This window comes from Salarias fasciatus, chromosome 20, assembly GCF_902148845.1.
Source record: "Salarias fasciatus chromosome 20, fSalaFa1.1, whole genome shotgun sequence".
Lineage (NCBI taxonomy): Eukaryota > Metazoa > Chordata > Actinopteri > Blenniiformes > Blenniidae > Salarias > Salarias fasciatus.
Window position 1 is genome coordinate 17679563 of NC_043764.1, and position 23227 is coordinate 17702789.

Sequence of the window (23227 nt, forward strand, 5' to 3'; positions counted from 1 at the left end):
GTTCTGTCGTGATCATCTCCAAAAGCTGCTGCAGATTTTCCCTATATCGAAAGATATTAGTATCATCTGCAAATAAACTTTACTGTCTCTGACACCCTAAATAAGTCATTAATGTATATAATGCATAATTTTGGCCCTAACACTGACCCCTGCGGGACCCCACAGGTAGCGTTCAACAGAGTTGATTTGTGATCATTTATCTGCATAAACTGCTGTCTGTTCCCAATGTACCTTTTCAGACATTTCAGCTCCGTCTCCTTTATCCAAACCTTTCTAATTTATTGATTAATATGTTATTATTAATAGTATTAAATGCTTTTTTAAGTCTTTAAATATCCCTGGATGGGATTCCAGACGACTTTTCGTAACTGTACTTGTGCAAGTAATTTGATCCTTGTTTACTCGTTTGCAGTTACACAGTTCTGCCACGCGATGTCGCCGTTTCCCCCGAGGAGGCGCCAACACACCGCCACGCCTGTAGGCGGACCAACAGCGGTCGTAGCCAGTATCGTCAGACCAGACACTGGATACAGACAACAACAGTTACTGAACCGGACCGCATTTCTGCTCGCAATCAGCTATGGGTGTAGTCTGAGACACAGTAGCGCACCGCAGTATACCTCGAAGTTTTATCCTCATGAAGGAGCTCCGTCCGGGCTGAGTTTGGGAGATGGGAGTACTCAACATTGCAGACCAGGTACTGCTGAAAGAAAGCGCTCCGTGTTCGCGCAGTGGCGCAGTCTAATATCTGGGACGGCGCCGCCGTGCTGCGCAGCTTAATACGTCTTCTACAATGGAGGGCTTGTTTTCGTCCTCTGCTAATAACCGGTGCATGTTTACTAACGGGTATTTCTGCATCGTAATGGTAATACCAGCCGTTTGTAGCGATGCACGGCTTGTGCATGTCAAGTGGGAGCCCCGGCGGAGGCCCTGCCCTGGGTCAGAGCCAGCTCTGTTAGCCGATCGCTTAGCTGACGTAGCGGCCTGTAGGCCTCAGCCGGGCTCGGTGTATCACCTGGTTACGTCCTGCCCCAGACACTAAGCGCATTAAAACTGAACATTTCGCGCTTGCATCGGGTCTTTGCTCGCATTCCTGCACAGTTAATGGCATTACTGCTATTTTCACTCGATTACAATAGCCCTGGAAGCGTTCATATCCAAGCCGTCGATCCGGTTTAACATTACATAGCAGTAGCCTGACTGGTATTTCTGTCCTGCAGCCTCCTCTGGTCCAGGCCATCTTCAATCGTAATGCTGAAGAAGTTCAAGTATTATTGCACAAAAAGGAGGATGTCAATGCACTGGTACGTTTCAGACACGGTCGTGTATATGTGTGTGTGTGTGTGTGTGTGTGTGTGTGTGTGTGTGTGCGTGTGCGTGTGCGTGTGCGCGCTATGCAGTGATTAGTTGCATCGTAAATGAGCCAGAATCAGCACTAGTGTCAGACCTGCTGTGCCCTGGACAGCCTTTAAAATGGCAACCATAAATGTAAATCAGAATGTATGTTCAAAAAAACTGTACACATTTGATCTCTATTTGTATAAAATAATTACCGTAATTCATCCACTTGCCTCCTGTGCCAGTTTTGTCCAGACTGGCTGGAGCCAACAGAGTGCAGTGAAAGTCGGGATTAACCCTGGACTGGTCCCCAGTCTGTCACAACTCTCAAAATCATAGCATTCAACAATAAACAAAGTCCTTAAATTCTGGACACATTATTGGAGAGAAAAAAAATCAAAAAATGTTTGTGTGTGGTGATTGCTCTGCTTTGATGTGAAATGTGCCCTGATCACAAAGAAAATAGCCTTAAATACAGTTAAACGTTATTTTCTCACACAGGACCAAGAGCGCCGTACGCCACTTCATGCTGCTGCCTGTGTGGGGGACGTCCATATAATGGACCTCCTCATTGAATCAGGTGAGTGAGCTGCAGCCATTCCTGACAGCTGACCGCATACTTCTGTGCCAGAGTTTTTATTATTTAATTATTTTTTTTTTTTAACATAGGTCCCTATATAGAGTGTCCCTCGTTACATAGTTATATACCCTATATGTGGCACTCAGAGTATCCCTCATTGCATCAATAAAAGTGGTGTCCAACTGGTACCATCTTGCATTTTACTGAATGAAAAATGAAAGATGAGATGACAGTAATGGTGTAGCTGCACTTAAATGGGGGGAAGAGTCTTCCACAGAGTGTTTTTCATCATTTAGCGCACACTATGAAGCCCACTGCATTGACGTTTGCATGCAGGGAGTAATGAGCACAGCATGAGTGGGACATTATGGTCGTGGCTTCAAAATAATGAAACATGGAACACACAACATGTATGCCTCTTTGATGTTTGGCTTTCCTTTTTTCCAGGTGCCAGTGTAAATGCTAAAGACCATATATGGTTGACCCCGTTGCACAGAGCGGCTGCTTCCAGGAATGAAGTAAGCAATAAGTATTTTCTAATTTGGATGGTTTCATGTTCGAGTGCTGCTTTGCACCTTGGGGTTACATATCGTTTCAGAGCACAGTTAAAAGTCCTGCGTGGCCAGACTGATCTACTGTTCAGTTTTCTCCACATTCACGTGGTGTCTAGCAGTTTTCAACTATTACAGTGACTGGTGCTCACAGCTCTGCTACAGGGTTCACCTTTATAAAAAAATACAGTGATTTTGTGACTGAAATGTGGCATAATATTTTTTGTATGTAATTTTAGAACGAGGTATTGAAACAATAGCTTTGCTAGACATGCACATACTGTTTTCAGCTTGCAATTCTTTATTATAAGTCCTGCAACTTAGTTTTGCCTAGAAATAATGTCAGTGTAAATCAGGGAGACAGAGCTCCAAGGTAACTGGAATACAACATAAATGTGTTACGCATTATGGGACCTGTTTGACTTCCCAAAACGCTGCTTTAATAGAGGTGGAAATGCAGCAAGCTGCAGTTCTGTGCTTAAAGCCCCGGTGATTTGCTTCCTGTCCTCAGAGGGCAGTGGGTCTGCTGCTGAGGCGCGGAGCCGAGGCGAACGCAAGAGACAAGTTCTGGCAGACGCCGCTGCACGTGGCTGCTGCCAACCGAGCCACGCGCTGCGCAGAGGCCCTGCTAACCCAGCTGAGCAACCTGAACATGGCAGATCGCACCGGCAGAACTGCCCTGCACCATGCAGCTCAGAGTGGGTTCCAGGAGGTGAGGCTGGAAGGATCGTTCACAGAGACGCTGAAATTTCAGATCACATGTTCAACTTTTGCTTCACATCGTCAATTTGTCTCGCAGATGGTGAAGCTGCTGCTGAACAAAGGGGCCAACCTGAGTGCCATCGATAAGAAGGAGAGACAGCCTATCCATTGTGCTGCTTACTTGGGTGAGCGAATGTCACTCTTTTGCCAATTCTGTGCGCCACAAGCCATCATTGTCACGTCGCAGTAAAAGCTCCTGTTGTTCGTGGTTGAGTCAGACAAGGAGCAGTAACATTCAGTCACTCGTCGGGGTAGAAGACACTACAGTCCCTGACTGAACCGATTTTTGTCTCTCCCTGGCTCAAATCCCTGTTTGTCAATTCTTTGAATAGTTGATTGTTTTTCATATTAAAATGTCTCTTTTTTTGTGGCTCCTGTAGGACATGTGGATGTTGTGAAGTTGCTGGTGTCCCGCAGTGCTGATAAGAGCTGCAAGGATAAGCAGGGCTACACGCCTCTCCATGCTGCTGCTGCGAGTGGTCACATCGAAATTGTAAAGTACCTACTGAGGATGGGGGCAGAGGTGAGCGAAAGTCAAGCCGGACTACTCTTTTCTGTTATGCGTTTGGCTAATGGTGCCAGGCAGAAGTCGTTCTTCTCGAGCATCTAAAATCAAACCGGCAGCTAATCTTCTGGATTTAGATTCCAGGCCCAAGATGCAGTCTGATTTGAGTTATTTTTGCGTTTTTCCCGGCAGATTGACGAGCCCAACGGCTTTGGAAACACTGCGCTTCATGTGGCTTGCTACATGGGGCAGGAGGCTGTCGCTACGGAGCTGGTGAACCACGGAGCCAACGTTAACCAGCCCAACAAGTGTGGCTACACCCCTCTGCACCTGGCTGCCGTCTCCACCAACGGTGCCCTCTGTCTGGAGTTGCTGGTCAACAATGGGGCAGATGTCAACCAGCAGGTACTGAATAAACCATTTGTTACAGTAACAGTAAACGTATGCTGTCGATAGCTGCTTTACCTTCATTTGAGTCTGGAAAAGAAAGCAGTGGTGCCATGGTGTTCTGTGTTTCTACCCTCTGCAGAGCAAAGAAGGGAAGAGCCCCCTGCACATGGCAGCCATTCACGGACGTTTCACACGCTCTCAGATCCTCATCCAAAACGGTAATGATGACCGGGCCGTCCCGCCGAGCTGGGAAAATATGTTTGTTTCTTCCCCTCCTCCCTAATGGCTCTTTGATTCACTCCTGCTCCTGCCTCTCCATCAGGTGGGGAAATTGATTGTGTGGATAAGTATGGCAATACTCCTCTCCACGTTGCTGCTAAGTACGGCCATGAACTGCTGATCAGCACTCTGATGACCAACGGAGCAGACACGGCCAGGTACCCGAAGCTTTAAGCGGCATTAGTCATATTAAAGTGTTCCAAGAGGCTGTAAAAAGTGCAGCCCTGCATTAAAAAGACGCTTTAATGCAGCAGCCCTGATGATGTGAGACACTTTTTCAAGTGAATTTGAATTTGTAAATGTTGACGATTGCAGAGCAATCAAAAGAAACTTACAAAAGAAGAGCTACACATGGATTCTTCATAAAATGAACAGGGAAACAAACATTGAAATTAAAATAAAAACATTCAGTTTTACTGTTGTCATGAATAAATTGCACACTTAAATCCTCCCAAGTCGACAGTGAACCGACTCTAAAAATGTGCAACGAAACGTTGCCACCTTTTGGAATAGCGACTATTGGATCCTCCAAGTGTGAACCTTCTTTTTTTGGAAGTGTAAAAACGGCCTCATCTGTTTTTACCAGGCAGAGAAATAGAGGAGGAGTTGTATTCTCCACTTCGCTATGAGCGTCACAAACGCGGTCCTATCAGCCATGATGGACTTACAAACGTGTTTTAATCACGCAACAATAACAGGAATGATTGTTTTCTCATAAACAGAAGAGTTGAAAATGCATCAGGCATGTTTGAAGCTTTTAAAGAGACACAAAAAAAACAAAAAACATCCAAACACAAATTGAGTTAATCTGCATCCTATCTCAACAAATAACATGCATCTGCACCTCAAACCAGTTGGAGCCTGTGAAGAAAGACGACACACCACACTGAGTATTGTCGGTATAAGCCAAGCACGGGCAGATGAAGAGTTCACCCCACCCGCCTTCTGTCCGCTCCATTCCCAGCAGCAGATTCTCCCTTACATCATGCGTCCTCAGTTAGCCTTTACAGACGGAACCGCATCTCTGACGGCTTTGATCATGTCTTCACTTTTCAGACGTGGGATTCATGGAATGTTCCCCTTGCACTTAGCGGTGCTGTACGGGTTTTCAGACTGTTGTCGCAAGTTACTCTCCTCAGGTCCGTATCACTTGAGTCTTCTGTGTCGGTGTCCATATGCACTTGAAGAAAGTCTGACTTGTGACTGCTCTCCCCCCGCCCTGCAGGTCAGCTGTATAGTATAGTTTCATCTATGAGTAAAGAGCATGTACTATCAGCTGGGTTTGACATAAACACCCCTGACAACTTTGGGAGGACCTGTCTACACGCTGCTGCCTCTGGAGGGTGAGACACTCAGTCTGCTCCGGCGCTTGCATCTTAAAACGAGTTGCTGCTGGTATTTCATCTTACGGTCGTTATTTGTCTCCACAGAAATGTTGAATGTCTGAACTTGCTTTTAAGTAGCGGTACTGACTTGAATAAGAGGGACATAATGGGAAGGTGAGCTCATCTCCACAGAATCTGTCAGTTTCTTTGTTTAGTTATTTTTTTGCATAAATAATAAGAATGCTTTCTCTTTGCGATGCTTCCTCAAGGACACCGTTGCACTATGCGGCTGCTAATGGGAGGTACCAGTGCACTGTGACCCTGGTGAGCGCTGGCGCTGAGGTCAACGAGCCTGACCAGACAGGCTGTACTCCCCTGCACTACTCTGCTGCCTCCCAAGCCTTCAGCAGGTAGGAATCGTGTTCCCCTCTCTGTCTGTGGCAATAAACACTGATGAAGAAGAAAAAAACTGGGTCCAGTTTTTAGGATTTTCTCTGACTATCCATCCAGCAGCAGAGCCGTTGTCAGACTCATTTAGTTCAGGGTCTTCTTGCAGCCTAATTTGATCTTAATTGGTCCGGACCAGTAACATCGTGACATAACGTTCTATAAATACCCACAACTCGAAAGACCTTTTCTTTCTCAGTTCAAAACATAAAGCCAGGAAAAGCTTATACCAACCTTAAGCCTTGTTGTGAGAATCATGCCTGCCATGTTTTCACATATTCACTCTCATCGCACCGTTTCGTTCAGCTGAAGCACAGTTAGCTTATCAAAATTCTGTGTAGTTAAAATGTCAAATTCAAATTGGGAGCATGGATTACTATATAATGATATATAAAGTGATCAAAGACATCTTTTCAGTGCAGAAGGGCTGAAGGACTTGGAGTACAAATCATTACTCATTCAGGGCCGTCGCCCTTTTTTTTTCTTCTGTTGGTGGAGACGCGATTTATGTTTGGAGCGTGAACATGATGAACATTGAATGAAAGAGGATTTCACCTTCTTTTCAGAGTTGATCGTCATTTTTCTGGGAACCATCAGAATGACGAGGATGAAGCGAAGGAGTCATACTTGTGAGTTTTTCTCTTATTTCTATCCAACCACAATCAATTTTCTCCAAATCAGTAAAAATTTCCAAGTAAACAACGATAACTGGGCATAATTGTCACATCTTTCTTTAATAGCTGCTTGGAGCATCTTTTGGACAATGGTGCTGATCCATCGATGGTCAACTCAAAGGGTTACAGCGCCGTTCATTATGCAGCTTACCATGGCAACAAGCAGAACCTGGAGCTGGTGAGTTTTCTGTTTAATTGGATTTAACGTGACAACTTGGCAAGTTCCAGTCACAATGTTTCCCGAAAACCCAAATTAGCAGCCAGAGACGAAGCCGATCAGCAAGTGTTTTCAGCTTTTAATTCTTGTTTTCATGTGGCTGAGTTTAGAAAAAAAGTGAAGAATGATTAGAACTCGAAATAATGTGTAAATATTCAATTCAGTTCTTCCTCTTCTCCCTGTCATCGTCCATTTAGCTCCTGGAGATGTCATTTAATGCACTAGGAGACATAGAGAGCAGCATTCCAGTCAGTCCACTCCATCTTGCTGTGAGTGATCTGCCGCCCCTCGCCGTAAATCCCCAGTCTCGACCACGTGCAGAGTTTTCACCGCCCCCCTCTTTGCTTCCCCAGGCCGATAAGGGTCACTGGCAGGCACTGCGCGTGCTGACGGAGACCGCGGCCTACGTGGACATGCAGGATGCAGCGGGCCGCTCCGTGCTCTACCTGGCCGCCCAGAAAGGCTACGCCCGCTGCGTGGAGGTGCTTCTGGCTCAGGGGGCCTCCTGTCTGCTCAACGACAACCATCTCATGTGGACGCCCATTCATGTTGCAGGTACGCCGCTCTTAAAGTCGGAGAGCTTCAGGGTCAGTTCAAGGTCAAAGAGCGTGCATGTTCTTATTTCATTGATGGTTTCGCCGCAGCTGCCAACGGCCACTCGGACTGTCTGCCCATGATGATCGATTACGGGGAGGAGGGGGATCTCCCCAACGTGGCTGACAAATTTGGACAGTGAGTTGTTGGCTAGTTTGCTAATTCAGTTTTTAATAAAAATCGTTGCGTTTAAAGCCAATTTAACCACTGAACATGTGGATTAAGTTCACCGTCTCTTCTCCAGGACCCCTCTAATGTTGGCTGTTCTCGGAGGTCACACAGACTGTGTGCACTACCTGCTGGAGAAGGGTGCCTTGCCAGATGCCAAGGACAAGAGGGGCAGCACAGCTTTGCACAGAGGGGTAGGTCGAAAAACACTGAAGTGGTGTTGTAGTTTATTATTGCCCAGTATAACAGCGCTGGTGTCGTCTCGGGTATCTGATCTCTCTACATTCTACACCCGAATTGGACTAAACATTAAACTTCAGAACTCACTATGCAATGGCATCCGGTACTAAAACATAAAACCGTGTTTTCAACTACTGTGCTTTGTCTCAATATGTTTTCTTTTGTCATTCGTCCCCGCTGCTCTGCTCGCAGGCGGTGTTGGGCCATGACGACTGTGTGACGGCCCTGCTGGAGCACAAAGCGTCTGCTTTATGTCGGGACACCCAGGGTAGGACACCGCTGCACTACGCCGCATCCAGAGGCCACACGGAGATCCTGGCCAGTCTGGTGCAGGCCGCCATGGCTGCAGACCCACAAGATAAATTGCTGGACAACAAACAATACACCCCATTACACTGGGCTGCTTACAAAGGTTCGTTCTGTTCGATCGACTGGAAACGACTAATCCCCAAAAGCCAAATGTGGCAAATTAATCTCAGCAGCGTCATTCGTTTGTAACGCCGTGTGTGTTTGTTCTCAGGGCATGAAGACTGTTTGGAGGTTTTACTTGAATTTAAAACATTTATCCATGAAGAGGGAAACCCTTTCACCCCCCTGCACTGTGCTCTGTGAGTATTAACTCCGCATCTGCTCCTGTCTGACGCATCCGAGTGTCAAAAACTAAACCCCGGTACCGATGAACTCCACTGTGCAGGTTTAGCGGCGGTCATTATTTCACTGACTTGCTGTTCTTGCTCGCAGGATGAATGGCCACAGCGGTGCTGCAGAGAGACTGCTGGAATCTGCTGGGGTCCACATGATTAACACCAGAGATGCCAAAGGAAGGTGAGGCCAAAACAAAACACGCCATTCATGTTTCGGCCTGAAACCACGAGGAGAATAAACTTGTCAATAAAGAAGAATTTGTATGGCATTCTAGTTGATATTGTCGTAATGATGCATGTTACTCTGGGACAGTTTGCCTGAAAGCATCTCAGAAGCGATTTAATTCACGATCGCAGCTCGACCTCATTGTTTTTCCACCATGTGTTGCTGTTTATTGTCAAAGCAGCAGTCACCGCTCAGTATGTGCGCTCAGTGGGTTTTTTTTTTTTTAAAGGACGGTTTTCAACAAGGCTCACCTGTGTTGTTAAAAAGCTTAAAACTCGGTATGTTTTAATGAGTTGTATTCTCAACATGATAATGGTCCTAATTAACTGAAACTCCCAAAACAATAAAATTTTGACATTAACAGATGCATTTAGAAAGCAGTATTAAAGCACCTACTGTGAGTCGGGGGAATGAGTTTTTCCACAGTTTTATCAACATTTTCAGAATTTGCATATTTTGTGACGCATATATTTAAACCTTATTCATCTGCTGCCTTATAGCCAATCTAAAGACACCAGTTAAACTGTACTGAAAAGACAATAAGGAAGAATTTTCATAAGAAATACCCAAAAATCGACAACAATCTTCCAGACGCCAGCATTGTTTTCAGCATCTGTGGATAAAAGATGGATTGTTACACAAAAGAAGCAAAGTAAAATATCTGACATGGAACATCAGAACTTATTAGTGAATGTTGTCGTTAAAGGAAGTTGGCACAGGCGAGCGTGCTAACAGAATTCAGCTCAAGGAGCTTTGTGCAGATTTATTTGGCAGAAAGTCAGAAATTTTATTAATCCAAAAGAGCATTTTATAGAGAAGTAAAACTGTTGGTCATTTAAATCCTCATTGTTTTTTGGCATGTTATTCATTGACGCAGCAGTGAATGCTGCTGATGTTTCACCTCTTCCAGTGAATTATGTTGGGTTGAGTTGTTGAGTTATGCACATGGACAGTGCCACTAATTAACGGGCGACGCCAACGTGCAGCTGAAGCAGGTGAAACACTCCCCCCTGTGTCCGCAGGACCCCACTGCATGCTGCTGCGTTCGATGAAGATGTCGCAGGACTTCAGCTGGTGCTTCGCCACGGGGCAGACATCAACGCAGTGGACAAAAGTGGACGCTCTGCCCTGATGGTGGCTGCCGACAAGGGACACAGTGGCACTGTGGGTGAGTCTTCCACATCTCCGGGACCAACGGCTTTCATCAAAAAAACATTTAGAGTTTTAAATTAGCAGATACATAAAAGCCAAGCGGAGGCTTCCTGACTCCACATCTACACTTCCTCTGACTTTGATGGTCAGGTTTGTCTTCATGTCGAGTAACGGTCTTTGCGTTCTGTTGTTGTGGTGCAGCCATCCTCCTTCACCGGGCCAAGGCTGACCTGACACTGCTGGATGAGAACAGGAACACTGCCCTACACTTGGCCTGCAGCAAGGTACACACCGCTGATTGACTCCATCCTACAGTCAGAGCTCCACCGAGCGCCAGAACACGAGGATGTTTCCGTGCATGATAAGCTGGACTGCTTTACCTGCATCTCTCCACGCTCACTGATTCTACTCGTTTGATTTTCACCTCAGGCCCATGAGATGTGTGCCCTGCTGATTCTGGGTGAAATCCACAGCCCCACTCTCATAAACGCCACCAACAGTGCTCTGCAAATGTAAGAAGACAGTAACACTGCGGTCTGCTGTCCAAACCTGTTTTATTCTTTCTGTTTTTCTTGTTCTGGAGTTCTCTCTTACACTCTCCCTCCCTCCCTCTCTCCCTCCCTCCCTCTCTCTCCCCCTCTCCTCCAGGCCCCTCCATCTCGCAGCACGTAACGGTCTGGCTACGGTGGTGCAGGCACTGCTGAGTAGAGGAGCCACAGTGCTGGCTGTGGACGAGGAAGGTCAGACTGTCCTCATGTCTGTTTACTCGCGTTATTCAATCTTTCAGCATGTGATCTTATTAATACAGAAGCACATTATGTTATTAAGTTTATCTGAAAATGAGGATTATATCTTTATACAAATTCATTTTTGACCCAGATAGCAAATTATAATTGTGAGTTGTATGATATTTTCTGTTTAATAGATGGTTACCTAAATCAGACAGAGCAACGTTTGTGTTAATTAGGAAGTTTCTCACAGTCGAAGCTCTGTGATTCCATCTGGTCATCAGTCATTCAGTAACTTTGTTTTTGTGCCATTTGCTGAGCATCAAGAGTGATTTTATTCTGAAAATAGCAGCAATGAGAATTTTGAAAACGGATTTGAGCTGTTTTTGAGGTTAATAGATTTTAATAAATTCTCAGCATTTATAGTATCGATGGCAACATTTTATTCAGATTTTTATGGATTAATCCATCATTTGGTCACAAGTCAGACCTCTGGAATAAAAAACATCATAATGACTCGCAATGAAAAGTCAGCCGTAAGGCTTGGTAAATTTACATCCCAGCATCCGGAGTGATGAACATCATGTTACCAGAATAAAAGACAGTAATTCAAAAAAAGAAAAAGAAAAAACCCTAACGTGGCTGTGTTGATGTGCTGCAGGACACACCCCAGCTCTGGCCTGTGCTCCCAACAAGGACGTGGCTGACTGCCTGGCTCTGATCCTCTCCACCATGAAGCCTTTCCCCCAGCGGGACCCTTCCTCCTGCTCCTGCTCCTCTCCCGCCGTCTCCTCCTCTCCGGGTCTCAACTTGCTGAAGCACTGCGGCATCACGGCCGCCTGCGCCCCCCTGCCCAGCAACGGCCTCCACAACGGCTACGTCAAAGACCGTCACGGCGCACCGGTCGGCCTGGACGGGTGTCTGTCTGAGTGAGGTCTGGCGACCACCAAAACCCCCCCACCTCAGTCAGCTGCTATCACCATCATCACCACCAGGGGGCGACTCCCTTTAACATGGCCCAGAGGACCAGGAGAGCACCCACCCCACATGTCTGTTTTCTGTGTATGTATGTGTTTGTGCGTGCGTGTGTGTGTGTCTCTGTGTGTGTGCGTGTGTGCGTGTGTGTGTGTGAGTGTTTGGTCTTCTCTTGAGGTGCAGTCAAACCTAATATGCAATTAGATCCCATTCCTCCATCTCCTGGTAGTGCTTAATACGTAGAGGCAGACTGCTCTACAAGGTCACTCAGATGAAGTGTGGCATTCAAAAACAACCACTTAGCAATCTGGCCATCTCTAAACCATTTAACCCTTTAAAACCATGTCCACGTTATTATATAACCAACATCTAAGAGCATGGAAGCGTCTGTAACCTCAGCTGTCTTTTCTCTCCATATCATTCAGTATAAAAGTCATATCACGTCGAATTAGTTGTGGTGACCTTGTAGAGGAACATACTGCCTTCCCAAAAGAATGATCAAAGAGTTTTTCTTTGCTTGTTTTTTTGATGATTATTATAATTTTTTTTTTCTTTTCTTTTTTTTTTTCTGTTTTTAATCGTCCGTTTAGCCTAGATTTTTATGAAGGAACCACACAAGGGAAAAAAAAAAATAATAATCTGAATTTCTTTGCGAAAGAGTGCAATGCTTGTGTACTACAGTACAATCTGAAATTTGGAAAAGGGTCACAAAGATGTTAATTCCATAGTGTACTTAAAATGTACGGCCTAGAATTGTTTGGCATTCTGAGATAATTTGGTAATGCTGCTGAATACATTAGCATGTCTCCTTCCAAAGGAGAGCCATGTTCGGGTCTGCGTTGTAACATCGACTTGTTTCCTAACGCCGACTTCATTTTTTTAAAGATGCTAAATAAGTGTTTGTTAAGCTAGAATGTTTCTAAGCATATAAGTTATGACCAAAGTTGATCAACACTACTATGGCTATAAATTATTTATTTGAGATGAACTGTACTGTATAGAGAAAGACAATAGATCTTGATATACCTCGTCAACTCGTTTAGCAGCTGCTTCATCTTCACCCAGGGTCCGTAGGCCTAATGTTCTCTTTTTGTAGGACTAGAGAACTACTGTAGGATAGTGACTGACTGAGGCCTTGTTTATTTCTAGATGAAGGCTTTACTAGTAATATCTGCCAACAACACCTCATCGAAGCATCATATATCTGAGCACATAAATGAACAAGCCATTTCAATTTATTTCCCATCTCTTTAACAGTGTTTTTTGGAGGAAAAAAAAATATATAACTGAATTCGAATGGCCTGACTATTGAAAGAGAGCAATCAGTTCTGGTTTTTAGGCACTAAGAACTTTTTTTTTTTTTTTTCCTGGGGTCTGTTTTTGTTATTTTGTGTTCTGTTGAAGTCGAACCGGCCGTCGGCATCGTGGTTTTTTTAAAAAAGCTCTCTCACTACAGGAGCGTTTCCTGGAGCCGGTGAACTAGTCTTAAGCGTCTCGATAGCTTAGAGCTCGGATCCATTCGAACAGATGAAGAGTATTGTCTGCTATTTTTATTGGGCAGTTTTCAAGCAATATTTTCTTTTGGCCTTTTTTTTTTTTTTTTTTTTTTTCTTTAGCGTTATTGAATAGACAATCACTGTCACAAGGGCTTTTGTTTCCCTAGAATGTGTTTTAATTTCATTTTCGTTTTCTTTTTCTATGATTTCATGACAAAATTACCTAAAGACTAAACGAATGGCTCTGTGTGTGCCGGGCATTTTACTGTCAGTGTCAACTCAAATGCACTGGATTGCCTTTATGGCATCTCATGAAATGCCTTTTGACCCATGCCTTCCGTAACACATCATTTCAGTTGGATTGCTTGATGGCAGAGTGCGACGAGCCCTGAGACTGATTAACGTTTCCACTCATTCGAGAGCAACAGCGTTGAACCACAGTATCTAGTGGGGAGGGGGGAGGGAAAGGGGGGGGGGTTAAGAAGAACTGCCCGGCGTATCTTCATGCCCCGGCGTCACTAACGGACAGGGACTCGATGTCCCTGATAGAATCAAATAGGGCTAAGAGGAAAAGTGGAGGGATCTTTGCTTAGGCCAATACCTGTCGTTTAGATTTCAGGAATAGCAGAAATCCAAATATGTGCTTTTTGGTGGGTTTTTTTTTTTTTTTTTTTTTTTTTTTTTTTTCCTCCTCATCCCATTTTCTGGTACTAAGCATACTAAAGATGATTGTATCGGACCACTAGAGCTGTTTGTCACTTTTAGATGTTATATCTATGCTATTTTGTTGTTGATTTTTTTGACACCATCCGCTGGTGGTTGAATTACACTGAGTCAGATTGTTTTCATTGGCGTGATAAACTTCATATCCACTGGTAATGAAGTGGCACAATTGCACACGTTAGTAGACTGGACGAGAGATGAGGACCTAGACTAGGCTGTGTCATTAAGTACCCCTTCAAAATTTTTTTTTTTTTTACATATTCAACTCGAATTTTAAAAAATTGACTGATTTCTATGAGTTGGTGTAGATTTGTAGCCGCATTTCATCGGGTCTCCATGACTGATCAACAGAAGTGGAGCAAATTGGTTTTTTTCCCCCTGCTTGTGTTCTCCTGATCAACCCATAATTTTCAAGAGAACCAACATGATATTGATGCTGGGGTTAGGTACATACGTTTTTGTAATCTCAGGATATGTGCTGAAGCAGCAGACAGAATTTGTTAATTCGATCAAAACTTGGCAGGATGACTTTATGTCCAGGTGTGGGTTTTTTTTTTTTTTTTTTTTTTCATTTCTTTTTTTCTTTTTTGATGGGATGTTCCATAATTTATTTACTTTTTAACCCTGATCCCACAGCACTTAATTAGATAGTCAAGCACGCACTTTAGTACATTCAGGTTCAAAGTGTGCAAAATAGAGCAGATGTAATGTATGTACTTATGTTTACATGCATGTGTGTTGCTGCTGAATGACGGGAAGGAAGGGTCGCGAAAAGACGAGCAAAACGGCTGCAACAAAATTGTACTCTAACGATGCATTATTTCTTTTTCAAAGTGTCTCTGAGAACTTGGGGGCGGTGCGCACTGCCCGCCGAGTCGTTGGCGTTGTGTGTTTCTGGGCGGGCAGCCCGGCAAAGTGACAAGGTTACTTTACCCAGCCTACTGTTAACAAGACAGACTCCGGCCTCCGTCACTTGTAGTCAGCCCAGTGATTCAACAGACACCTCAGGCAGGCTCTTCAACATCCTCTACACACACACACACACACACACTCACTCTCTCTCTCTGCCATCTGTAGGTGCTGTCAGGCCAGCCTGTTCAGGCAGGGAATCTTTTTTGCTCTTGTGATGTCTTTATCTGACCAGTAAACGGAGCCATTGCCCCTTTGCAGCAACTACACTAGTTGCAACTGAATCCTTTTGTTGTATCACAGTATTCTTATACATGCTTTTTTTTTTTTTTGCGTGCGTGCGTGCGTGTGTGTGTGTGTGTGTGTGTACCAGTGATAACTGAGTGATTGTGCATGGAGCTAGATTACAATTTTGATATAGCAAAAATTAAATAATAATAATAAAAAAAAAAGAAATGGCGCATATATAATATATCTGGAGTCAGAAATGGAAAGCAATGAAAGGTCCAATTGTAGCAATAGCGCGTGTGTAAATGTGTGCAGCACAAATATTGCACTGCCATCCATTTAGGCCAATTCAGTAAATCATAGCATAAATGCCAATGGAAGATTTAAATGCGGGTTAGATGTCATAATCTTTGGTCACAAATAAGGCCTGTTTGCCAAAACGTGTTGAGAGAGACAAGGGGGGGTGGGTTTGGAGGGGTAGAGGAACCCCCCCCTCATAGTAAAGCAGCAATGGATTTATGCATATGTTAACGCAGTTTACAGTCTGACCATCAAATCTGAGCCATGAATTTTCTCTGACTGAAATGAATGTCGGGTCAGTTTAGAGCGGGGCAATTTCCTTTTTCTCCTGACTTTAAGCTGTTGCTCTTCATTTGTCTTGCATATAGATACGATTATACAGGTAGCATGTAGTTAAAATAATTCTCTGCATATTATACAGTATGTGTAGTAGTCTTCCTGCATCGAAGGTCTGGATATGTTTAAATTCTTTGGGGGGCGTTTAGGCCTGCTGTCGTGAAATATCACTTTTTCTTTCTCTCTGCGTATGTGTGTATACATGAGTGTGTGTGTATATATACAGGCGTGTGGAGTGTAGCCTACAAGGTAAACCGAGGACAGGAGTTCAGATGAAATTAACACTCATGTTCATCCATTCCATTGAGATTGCCTTACAGTACAGTAAAACAAGAGGGACAAAAAAGGTCTACAGTAGATACGATCACGCATTCTCGCAAATAGCCTATATTTGACAAAAATGCACCTAAGCTACACCCATTTAGTGCCATAGAAACCTTGATTTGCCTTTAGACATAAATCATATTTCCATGGTCAGTAACATACTCAGTCTTAGGCAGGATTATTACAGTTTTTGTGTTTGGAGCTGCATGTCTTTTCACCAGTTATACTTGTCAAAGGAAAAGTATATACTAAATATTTGCATGGGATACTATTACTTAAATCCAAGTATTCTGTTTAAAAGAGAGGAAAAAAAATTGGTGTTAGTAGAAGTCTATTTTATAATTGGACATTTTTGAAGCATATAGTTAGTCCCTTTGGTATTGGCAAAGCAATCCCGAGGTTTGTGTGTTTAATAAGACGGTTTATAATGTGTGTGTGCGTGCGCGTGTTACAAGAGAAAACAAACAAACAAAAAAAAAAAAAAGATTTTGATGTCCAAAACAAAGCATGGTGTATACGGTATGGAATTGATTTGCCTCAACGGATGTCTCGGTTCTTACTTGAAGTAGTAAATGGCAAATTTCAATTCAACTCTCTGATCCACTGTTGAGCCTTTTGCCTTAAAAAGCTGAAAAAGAAAACGACACCTGGCAGTACCTGTTAAGTTGCATCACCTGTAGAGTTATGCTACTGGGTTGGATCGCTTATTAAAATTGGCAATTTTTAATTTTTATTTATTTTGGGGTTTTTTTTAGTCTTACAGACATCTTCGAGGTGTCCAGAAGCACACAAATAAATCGAGGTAGCACATAGCTGGAGGTTGCCACGGTGCAGAGATTGTTCTGAGAGGTTGGGATATCGCCATATTTTCCACTGTGAATGAATGAATTCAGAATTCACTCGTAACAATCAGCTTAGGCTTCTCTGTTATCCAGAGCCAAATGACACTTGGGACAAAAGCAGTGTACCTCAAGAAGAAGATTTAAAAAAAAAAAAATAAGAGTTCAAACTGAAAGCCGTTGCATGTACAGCTATGCTAACAAAGAGTTGAGATCTTGTCGTGGGTAGTGTAATTCTGCTTAAACCAGCCTAAATCAGATGTATCTACGCAGGAAGTGTGTGATCCGTGTCGGCAGACGTCTCGTGTTTCCTACCTGACGAAGGGGCAGAAATGCACCTTGTACTTTTTATTGGACCTGCAGTTTTACCTCATCGCTGATCTTTTGTGTGATCGATCCTCTGATCTCATCTCCTTTTCCCTGATGCCAGTTGTGTACATTTCCCTTAATTGTGTGTGTATACCTTCTCAGCAATCGCATGCCCACTCTTAACGTGCACAAGCCTCCCCACCCCTTCCTTTTTTCTTTTTTTTTTTTTTCTTTTTTTTTTTAATTCTTTTGGACAGAATAAGCAAAGTTGCCCTGTTTCGATGATTTTCTCATCCTCACAATCAGCAGACGAGTCTGTTATCTAGTGCGAGTCATGTATTGTGAAGGGTACAGTCTGGGTCAAGGTGGGAAATGAAGGTAGCTCGAAAACTTTACCTCTGTTAAGTGAAAACAATACTTTTTTTTTTCTGTACGACTAACGCTAGTTTGACCACCTTCCCTGCCTGAGCGCTTGGTTATTAATTTTCCCCCCACCAATAGGACCTGTGTAATATCAAGCACAGTGGTGGCATGGTGCCTTTTATTTGTTACTACCGAAAGGTACGGTCTTCCATTTGTATTTCCCAGAAGCCTTATAATGGGAAAAAGAAATTACACTGAACATACATGGCTACAGTAGATGGGCTCATATTCTGTGTGGGCGGTTTTTGTTTTTAATTTTTTATTTTTTTTTCTTTCCCCAATCCTGTGTGATTTGAGTTGAAATAGAGAAGAATTAAAAAAAAAAAAAAAAAGCCTAAATATCTCCTTCTGCATCAGTCTGGATTTCGCTATGTATCTCCAGAGTGCTCCTTCTGGGTGGCAGAGTAAATTGCACATCCGCGATGCGATTCGGGGCGCATTAAAGATTGAGTGGATGAGGATGGGGGGGGGAGGGATCAATATTACGAAAGCACAAATCCAAAGAAGGCACCTCGGGGCTCGGTTGGCTCTCCCAACAGCACGAAGCAAAGGAGCCTACAGACCAAAATTAGGCAACGACGTGAGCGGGGGGGGGGGGGGGGGGGGGGGGGGGGGGGGGGGGGGGGGGGGGTGAGAAAAAAAAAAGCATCCTGAGTGCAGAAAACACGAGGCTTGATTGTCAGTAAACACATGAACTGTAGAACGAGCATTGTCTGGAGTTTCAGAGCCGCTTCTGATCGTTCCTCTCGACTCCCGGTTATTTATTCATGGGTGATTCGTGACTTCGCAGTGCAGAACCAAGTTGCGGTACCTCGCGTTCAACATCAAACTTAGATGAGCTGTTTGTTGTGACTGTGTTGCAAATTGATTGTGGAGATTGTTTTGTGTTATTTAGGGTTAGGCTGACTACAAGTAGGGTTGCAGTAGTAGCTGTGTGCAGTGTTAATAACCGTGTGATCATATTATAGAAGTGACGTAACATTTGTTGTCTTACTATGACATTAAGGCATGAATCATCTTCTCTCTCTCTCTCTTTCTCTCTCTCTCTCTAAAGCTGACCTCGTTTGAAATAGACAAAAGATAAAAAAAGTGCAATAACCTTTTGTTTATCATTGCTTCCTCAGTTGGAAAGAAATATAATTTAATATGCCCTTTTTTGTTAACACCAAAAGTCACTCATCTGTAGCAAATGAAGGATTTCAAGGGGTCCTCCTGTTTGTGTTCAGAGAGGTGGCGTTTGATCGTGGAGTGTGTGAGATATTCCTTTCTTAAAAAAAAACAAAAAAACTGTGATCAAAATCCAACTTTAAAGCTGCCTGCTCAGACAATGGACCGTGCACAAGTTGACTGATAGATTTGAGTAGGCGGAAGTGTTTTTTTTTTCCTTCCTTCCTCTTTATGAATGGACTTCGATGGTATAGTAGTTTGGACTTCTGGTTTCTAGCCGGTAGACATGTTCATTTGCATGTGTAGATGTGTATATGCATCCTCTCTTCCTCCTTGAATGAAATGTTTTCTCAAAAATATTTAGACCTGCTGTCAGTGATGTATGCGGATAAAAGGAAATATGAAAATGCCTTATATTTGTTTTCAATGTTAAGCATTAAGGGTTCTTTCGTGTCCCTCCCTCTTCAGCGTGTAGCCTAAAGCTTGTACAGTTATGAAACTCATGAGATTTATATCTACTGTATAGCCTATGTGTTTTCAGAATTTGTTACTCGGAGGTCTTGTGATTGTGGTTTTAGAGAAACATTCCCCTTTGAAAGTGCCGTTTGTTTTCACCAGCAGAAGATGTGTCTTTTGGGTGGGGGGGGGGAAATGTATTTACACGGAGGAAAACAAATGTTCGGAACACTTTCCCGGCGTTTACCGTCGAACAGAATGACAATAGTATTCGTGCAGGTGACGTAAGGCAGCAAATCTCCTGACGGAGCACCTTATGGACACGCTCCTCCTGTGAGCCCACAGTGGAAGTAGTCTCTCACCCAGCTTGATTACTCTAAAGCAGAGCCATATCAGAGAATTTTGCCCATTAGAAGACCCCCTTGAATGTGCTATTAGGTATAGCCTACTGTAGGAAAGGATGTATACTGCATGTTCTGTGACAGTTTTTTTAGTAGTCGTAGCTCCTTTACATGTTTTGTTGTGTTTTATTATTTTTTTTTTTAAAGTTTAGTCCGCTTCACTGTAGATGTTGCCACCTCATTGCAACTCACAAGCTATTAACAATCCTCTCACAACTGGACTTAAAGCAGGCGTCGATCTGCTGCTGAGGCAGCCTTAAGTCATCGCAAATTTAAACTTAGAAAAGAAAAAAAAAAAAGGTGTTAGATAATGGGTTGCCTGGTTTTATTATGAGTGGCTTATCTTTGGAGAAATACAAAAGAGCCCTTATCAGGAGTGGAAGGACTCTGAATCAGGGCATGTGATGAGTTACAATCAAATAGTTTTCACAGCGCACCTTCATGAAAAAAGAAAAAGGAAAAAAAAAAAGTTGGCTCGTCCACCGACATTCCAAAGTTGATTTAATTTTTCACAGTCCTGTCCCTCTGATAGAGGATTTCTTTTTCTTTCTTTCTTTCTTTTTTTTTTTAATTTTAATTTGCTTTTTGCTGGTGAATGAAGTGGGCATGTGTGTCAATGACAGGGTTCCCCCTATTTAGCCTAACGCTGATTACCTCATTTACAAATCTGCAAATATACTACTCTACTGTGTGTAAAGGAGTCAATGCCATCACCAGCAGCGCGGTCTCCAGACCTGTGATGACAAACAGGACCAATGAAGTTAACTCTGTTGAAATTAGCCAACTTTAGGACACAAACCAGTCTGGGAATATAGGGTAAAGACACGATTCAAATTGTTGTTGTTTTTTTTTTCTAAGGCTGGGTAGGCCTCTTTTTAGGACTTCTTCAGTTAGTAGATCACCTCAGCTGCTCCACCGGTCCGCATCAGGGAGCTGCAGACAGCATCAACATGTCAATACTCCAGCTTAACTTTCCAGATGCAGAGTGAAAAATCTCACCCTTGATGTTCTACCTGCCCCTCGGGCACTGACCGGCGCGGCAGCTGGCGGCACCGGCGCGGCTCAAGAAGCCCGGCGTCCTCGCCATTATTTCAGTGAACGATCACGTTAGCATCACTTGCTGTTTTTTCAGTAGCATTTCTCCTACCTCCTTGTTTTGCAGCCTTGAGTATTGTTTGTCTTGCCACCCGTTCTGACTTCTAACAAACAAACAAAAAAAAAAAGCAAGTCTATTCACAGTATGGGAATACAGATTTATCATAAGCAATGGTAGTTATACATGAAGTGTGCTTGGTTGTGCTGTGTGTCTATATGTCTCTTTGACGTTGGGAAAAAAAAATATTTATGAGAAGCATTTATATGACAAAAATACCACTGGAATGTGAAGCCAGACAATGTTATGATGCAGATTATGATGATAGTCTATCCCCTTTAACATTCAGTGGCAATGGTCAGAGGAATCATCTTTTAGAAAACGAATAACCACGCATTGGCTTTTTTTTAATTTCAAACTCCATCTGTTGGTTTTTGTTCCTCTTATGCATATACTTCCCCGTCTAGCCCTATAGTGTACAATATATCAACGTTTACAGCTTCATTCTGGGTCAGCCGTCAATTGCCCTGCAGTTCTCATGATATTACAGGTTTGTCACGAGGAAGATGGCGATGTGGATTTTGTAACTCTGTACGAGTGGGAGTCCGAGCCCCTCGAGCCGTATGCCTTTGAATCCATCTGTCCACTCTGAACCAAATTCTGCTACACAGGCGTCTGTCTCCGCACTGCCCCGACGTTGTACATTCAGTTTGATTACAAGGGGTGCAGGACAAGGTGAAAGGTTTGAGGTTTTCTGACCAGCCCCCCACCCCACCCCACCCAATAACCCCCCCACCCCTCAACACCCATGCCTACTCCCAAGACAGGACCAGCCCCGCCCCCGACTCCCCGCCACCCGCCACCACACCTAAACCTCAAGCCATTCATTTTTCTGTTGGGTTTTTTTTTTTTTTTTTTTTTTTTTCGACAATGCAATCCTGAAAGCACTTTGCCTTGTTATTCCTTTGTGTGAACATGTGAATGATGATTTGTTACAGAAATGTTAAATATGTAAAAGATCATTCACTGTTTTGGAAAAACCTGCATCTGTCTTTCTGACGTTAAAAGAAAAAAAAAAACAGTTTAGTGACATTAAACCTGAATCTATTTTATAAAATGTTTGCTGCAGCCAATTGGTCTTGTCATTCAGTATTGTGGCTTAGGGTTGTTTGTGTTCAATAAAGTGCTATTGCTAAATACTTCCTGTGTGTGTAGTCATGTTTTTAATCTTCATGCAACATCAAGGAAGCAATGCCACTGGAAGATAAGCTTCAAAGGGAAGGTGGAAATATCGGCTTTGAACACCACTTTAAGTCAAAACTATATATTTTGTATGACTTTCAGGTTTGCATCGATCACAGGAGTCAATTCCTGAATATGTCACTTAACACCACAGTGAATCTGGGCAGATATACGCCTGAACTACCTCCTCTTGATGATTTCTCACTGACTTCTCTGACAGCCAAGGGGTTTTTGTTGTTCATTTACTTAAATATATTGGAAATACGTGCGTGATATAGTCCTTTATTTCTCTGCTTTGTAAAGCTGCCAAGCAATAAAATCCTGAGCTGGAGCTGTTGTTCTGAATTCAGTCACTCAGGCAGGAGGCCAAATGCCAAAGGTCATTTCATGCTCTTATATAACAGCTTGCACTATTTACTGGTTGGTAGCAATAAAAACAATTTATTCCTTCCTTCATTTTCCACCACAAAGTGATTGTTAATGAACATCAAAATGGATTTTCTAAATATTTCTCCTCTATTGTATTTCTGCTCTTTTGTATCATGTTCATTGATTTGTACTTTTTTTTTTTTATCATGTCCAACCAGAGAAAAACCCCAGTGTCATTAGAGTTACACTGACAGGAAAGAATATCCTGTTATTGGTGTGATTGTCAACATTTTGAAACAGCTGTGAGGTGGAGCGACACAGCTGTGAAGTGTCCCTGTCGTATTGTCCTCTGAATTATGCGCTAACTGTTGGATTGTATCTGATGACTCATCCAGCGTCCATCTATCTCCAATGTAGCTTTATCCAGTTCAGACTGGTGTGACGCAGGATCTGATCCCAGTAAACAATGGGCAGAGGCAGGATGCGACCTCGACCGGTCACCAGAAATGTTGAATTTCTGTCCTTCTCTTTTTATCACGGCGTTCCGTCACAGCAACAGCTGCACTGCAGCCTCTTCTGGAGTGTTCTGAGCTGTGACAGGGATGGACATCGATCGATTTTAAATGCCTGTATAGTAAAAGAAAATTCACATCTTTGTTGCATTAAGCTACTGACTGTTTTCTTTTCCTTGGATACTGACCATTTCAGGCCATGAGCACCACGTAAGAGGTTCAGAGATGTTCCATTATGTGATGGACCATTTGTGTTAAATGAACATTTAGCTTAATTACGTCCTGAAAATTGACATTCTTTCAGA

General features: G+C 43.3%; 1 protein-coding gene across 1 annotated transcript; it reads left to right on the forward strand.

Moving 5' to 3' along the window:
- The first annotated feature begins 523 nt into the window (after positions 1 to 523).
- ankrd52a (ankyrin repeat domain 52a) lies at positions 524 to 13064 on the forward strand. The gene is made up of 28 exons (XM_030119710.1): positions 524 to 697; positions 1221 to 1304; positions 1840 to 1918; positions 2366 to 2436; positions 2981 to 3181; positions 3269 to 3356; positions 3612 to 3754; positions 3929 to 4141; positions 4266 to 4344; positions 4449 to 4563; positions 5462 to 5544; positions 5631 to 5748; positions 5836 to 5904; positions 6000 to 6140; positions 6744 to 6806; positions 6918 to 7029; positions 7266 to 7337; positions 7422 to 7623; positions 7713 to 7800; positions 7907 to 8024; positions 8263 to 8482; positions 8591 to 8678; positions 8812 to 8895; positions 9963 to 10108; positions 10294 to 10376; positions 10522 to 10604; positions 10741 to 10832; positions 11482 to 13064. The coding sequence occupies exons 1-28, from the start codon at positions 671 to 673 to the stop codon at positions 11751 to 11753; spliced, it is 3234 nt and encodes a 1077-aa protein (XP_029975570.1). The 5' UTR covers positions 524 to 670; the 3' UTR covers positions 11754 to 13064.
- The last annotated feature ends 10163 nt before the right edge of the window (positions 13065 to 23227 follow it).

Bases quoted from the DNA above. Each gene is read 5' to 3' on its own strand.
- ankrd52a (XM_030119710.1), top strand. From the start codon at position 671: ATGGGAGTACTCAACATTGCAGACCAG. The intron at 5,749-5,835 runs GTGAGACACTCA...TTGTCTCCACAG, and splicing joins CACGCTGCTGCCTCTGGAGG to AAATGTTGAATGTCTGAACT. The intron at 7,801-7,906 runs GTGAGTTGTTGG...TCTCTTCTCCAG, and splicing joins GTGGCTGACAAATTTGGACA to GACCCCTCTAATGTTGGCTG.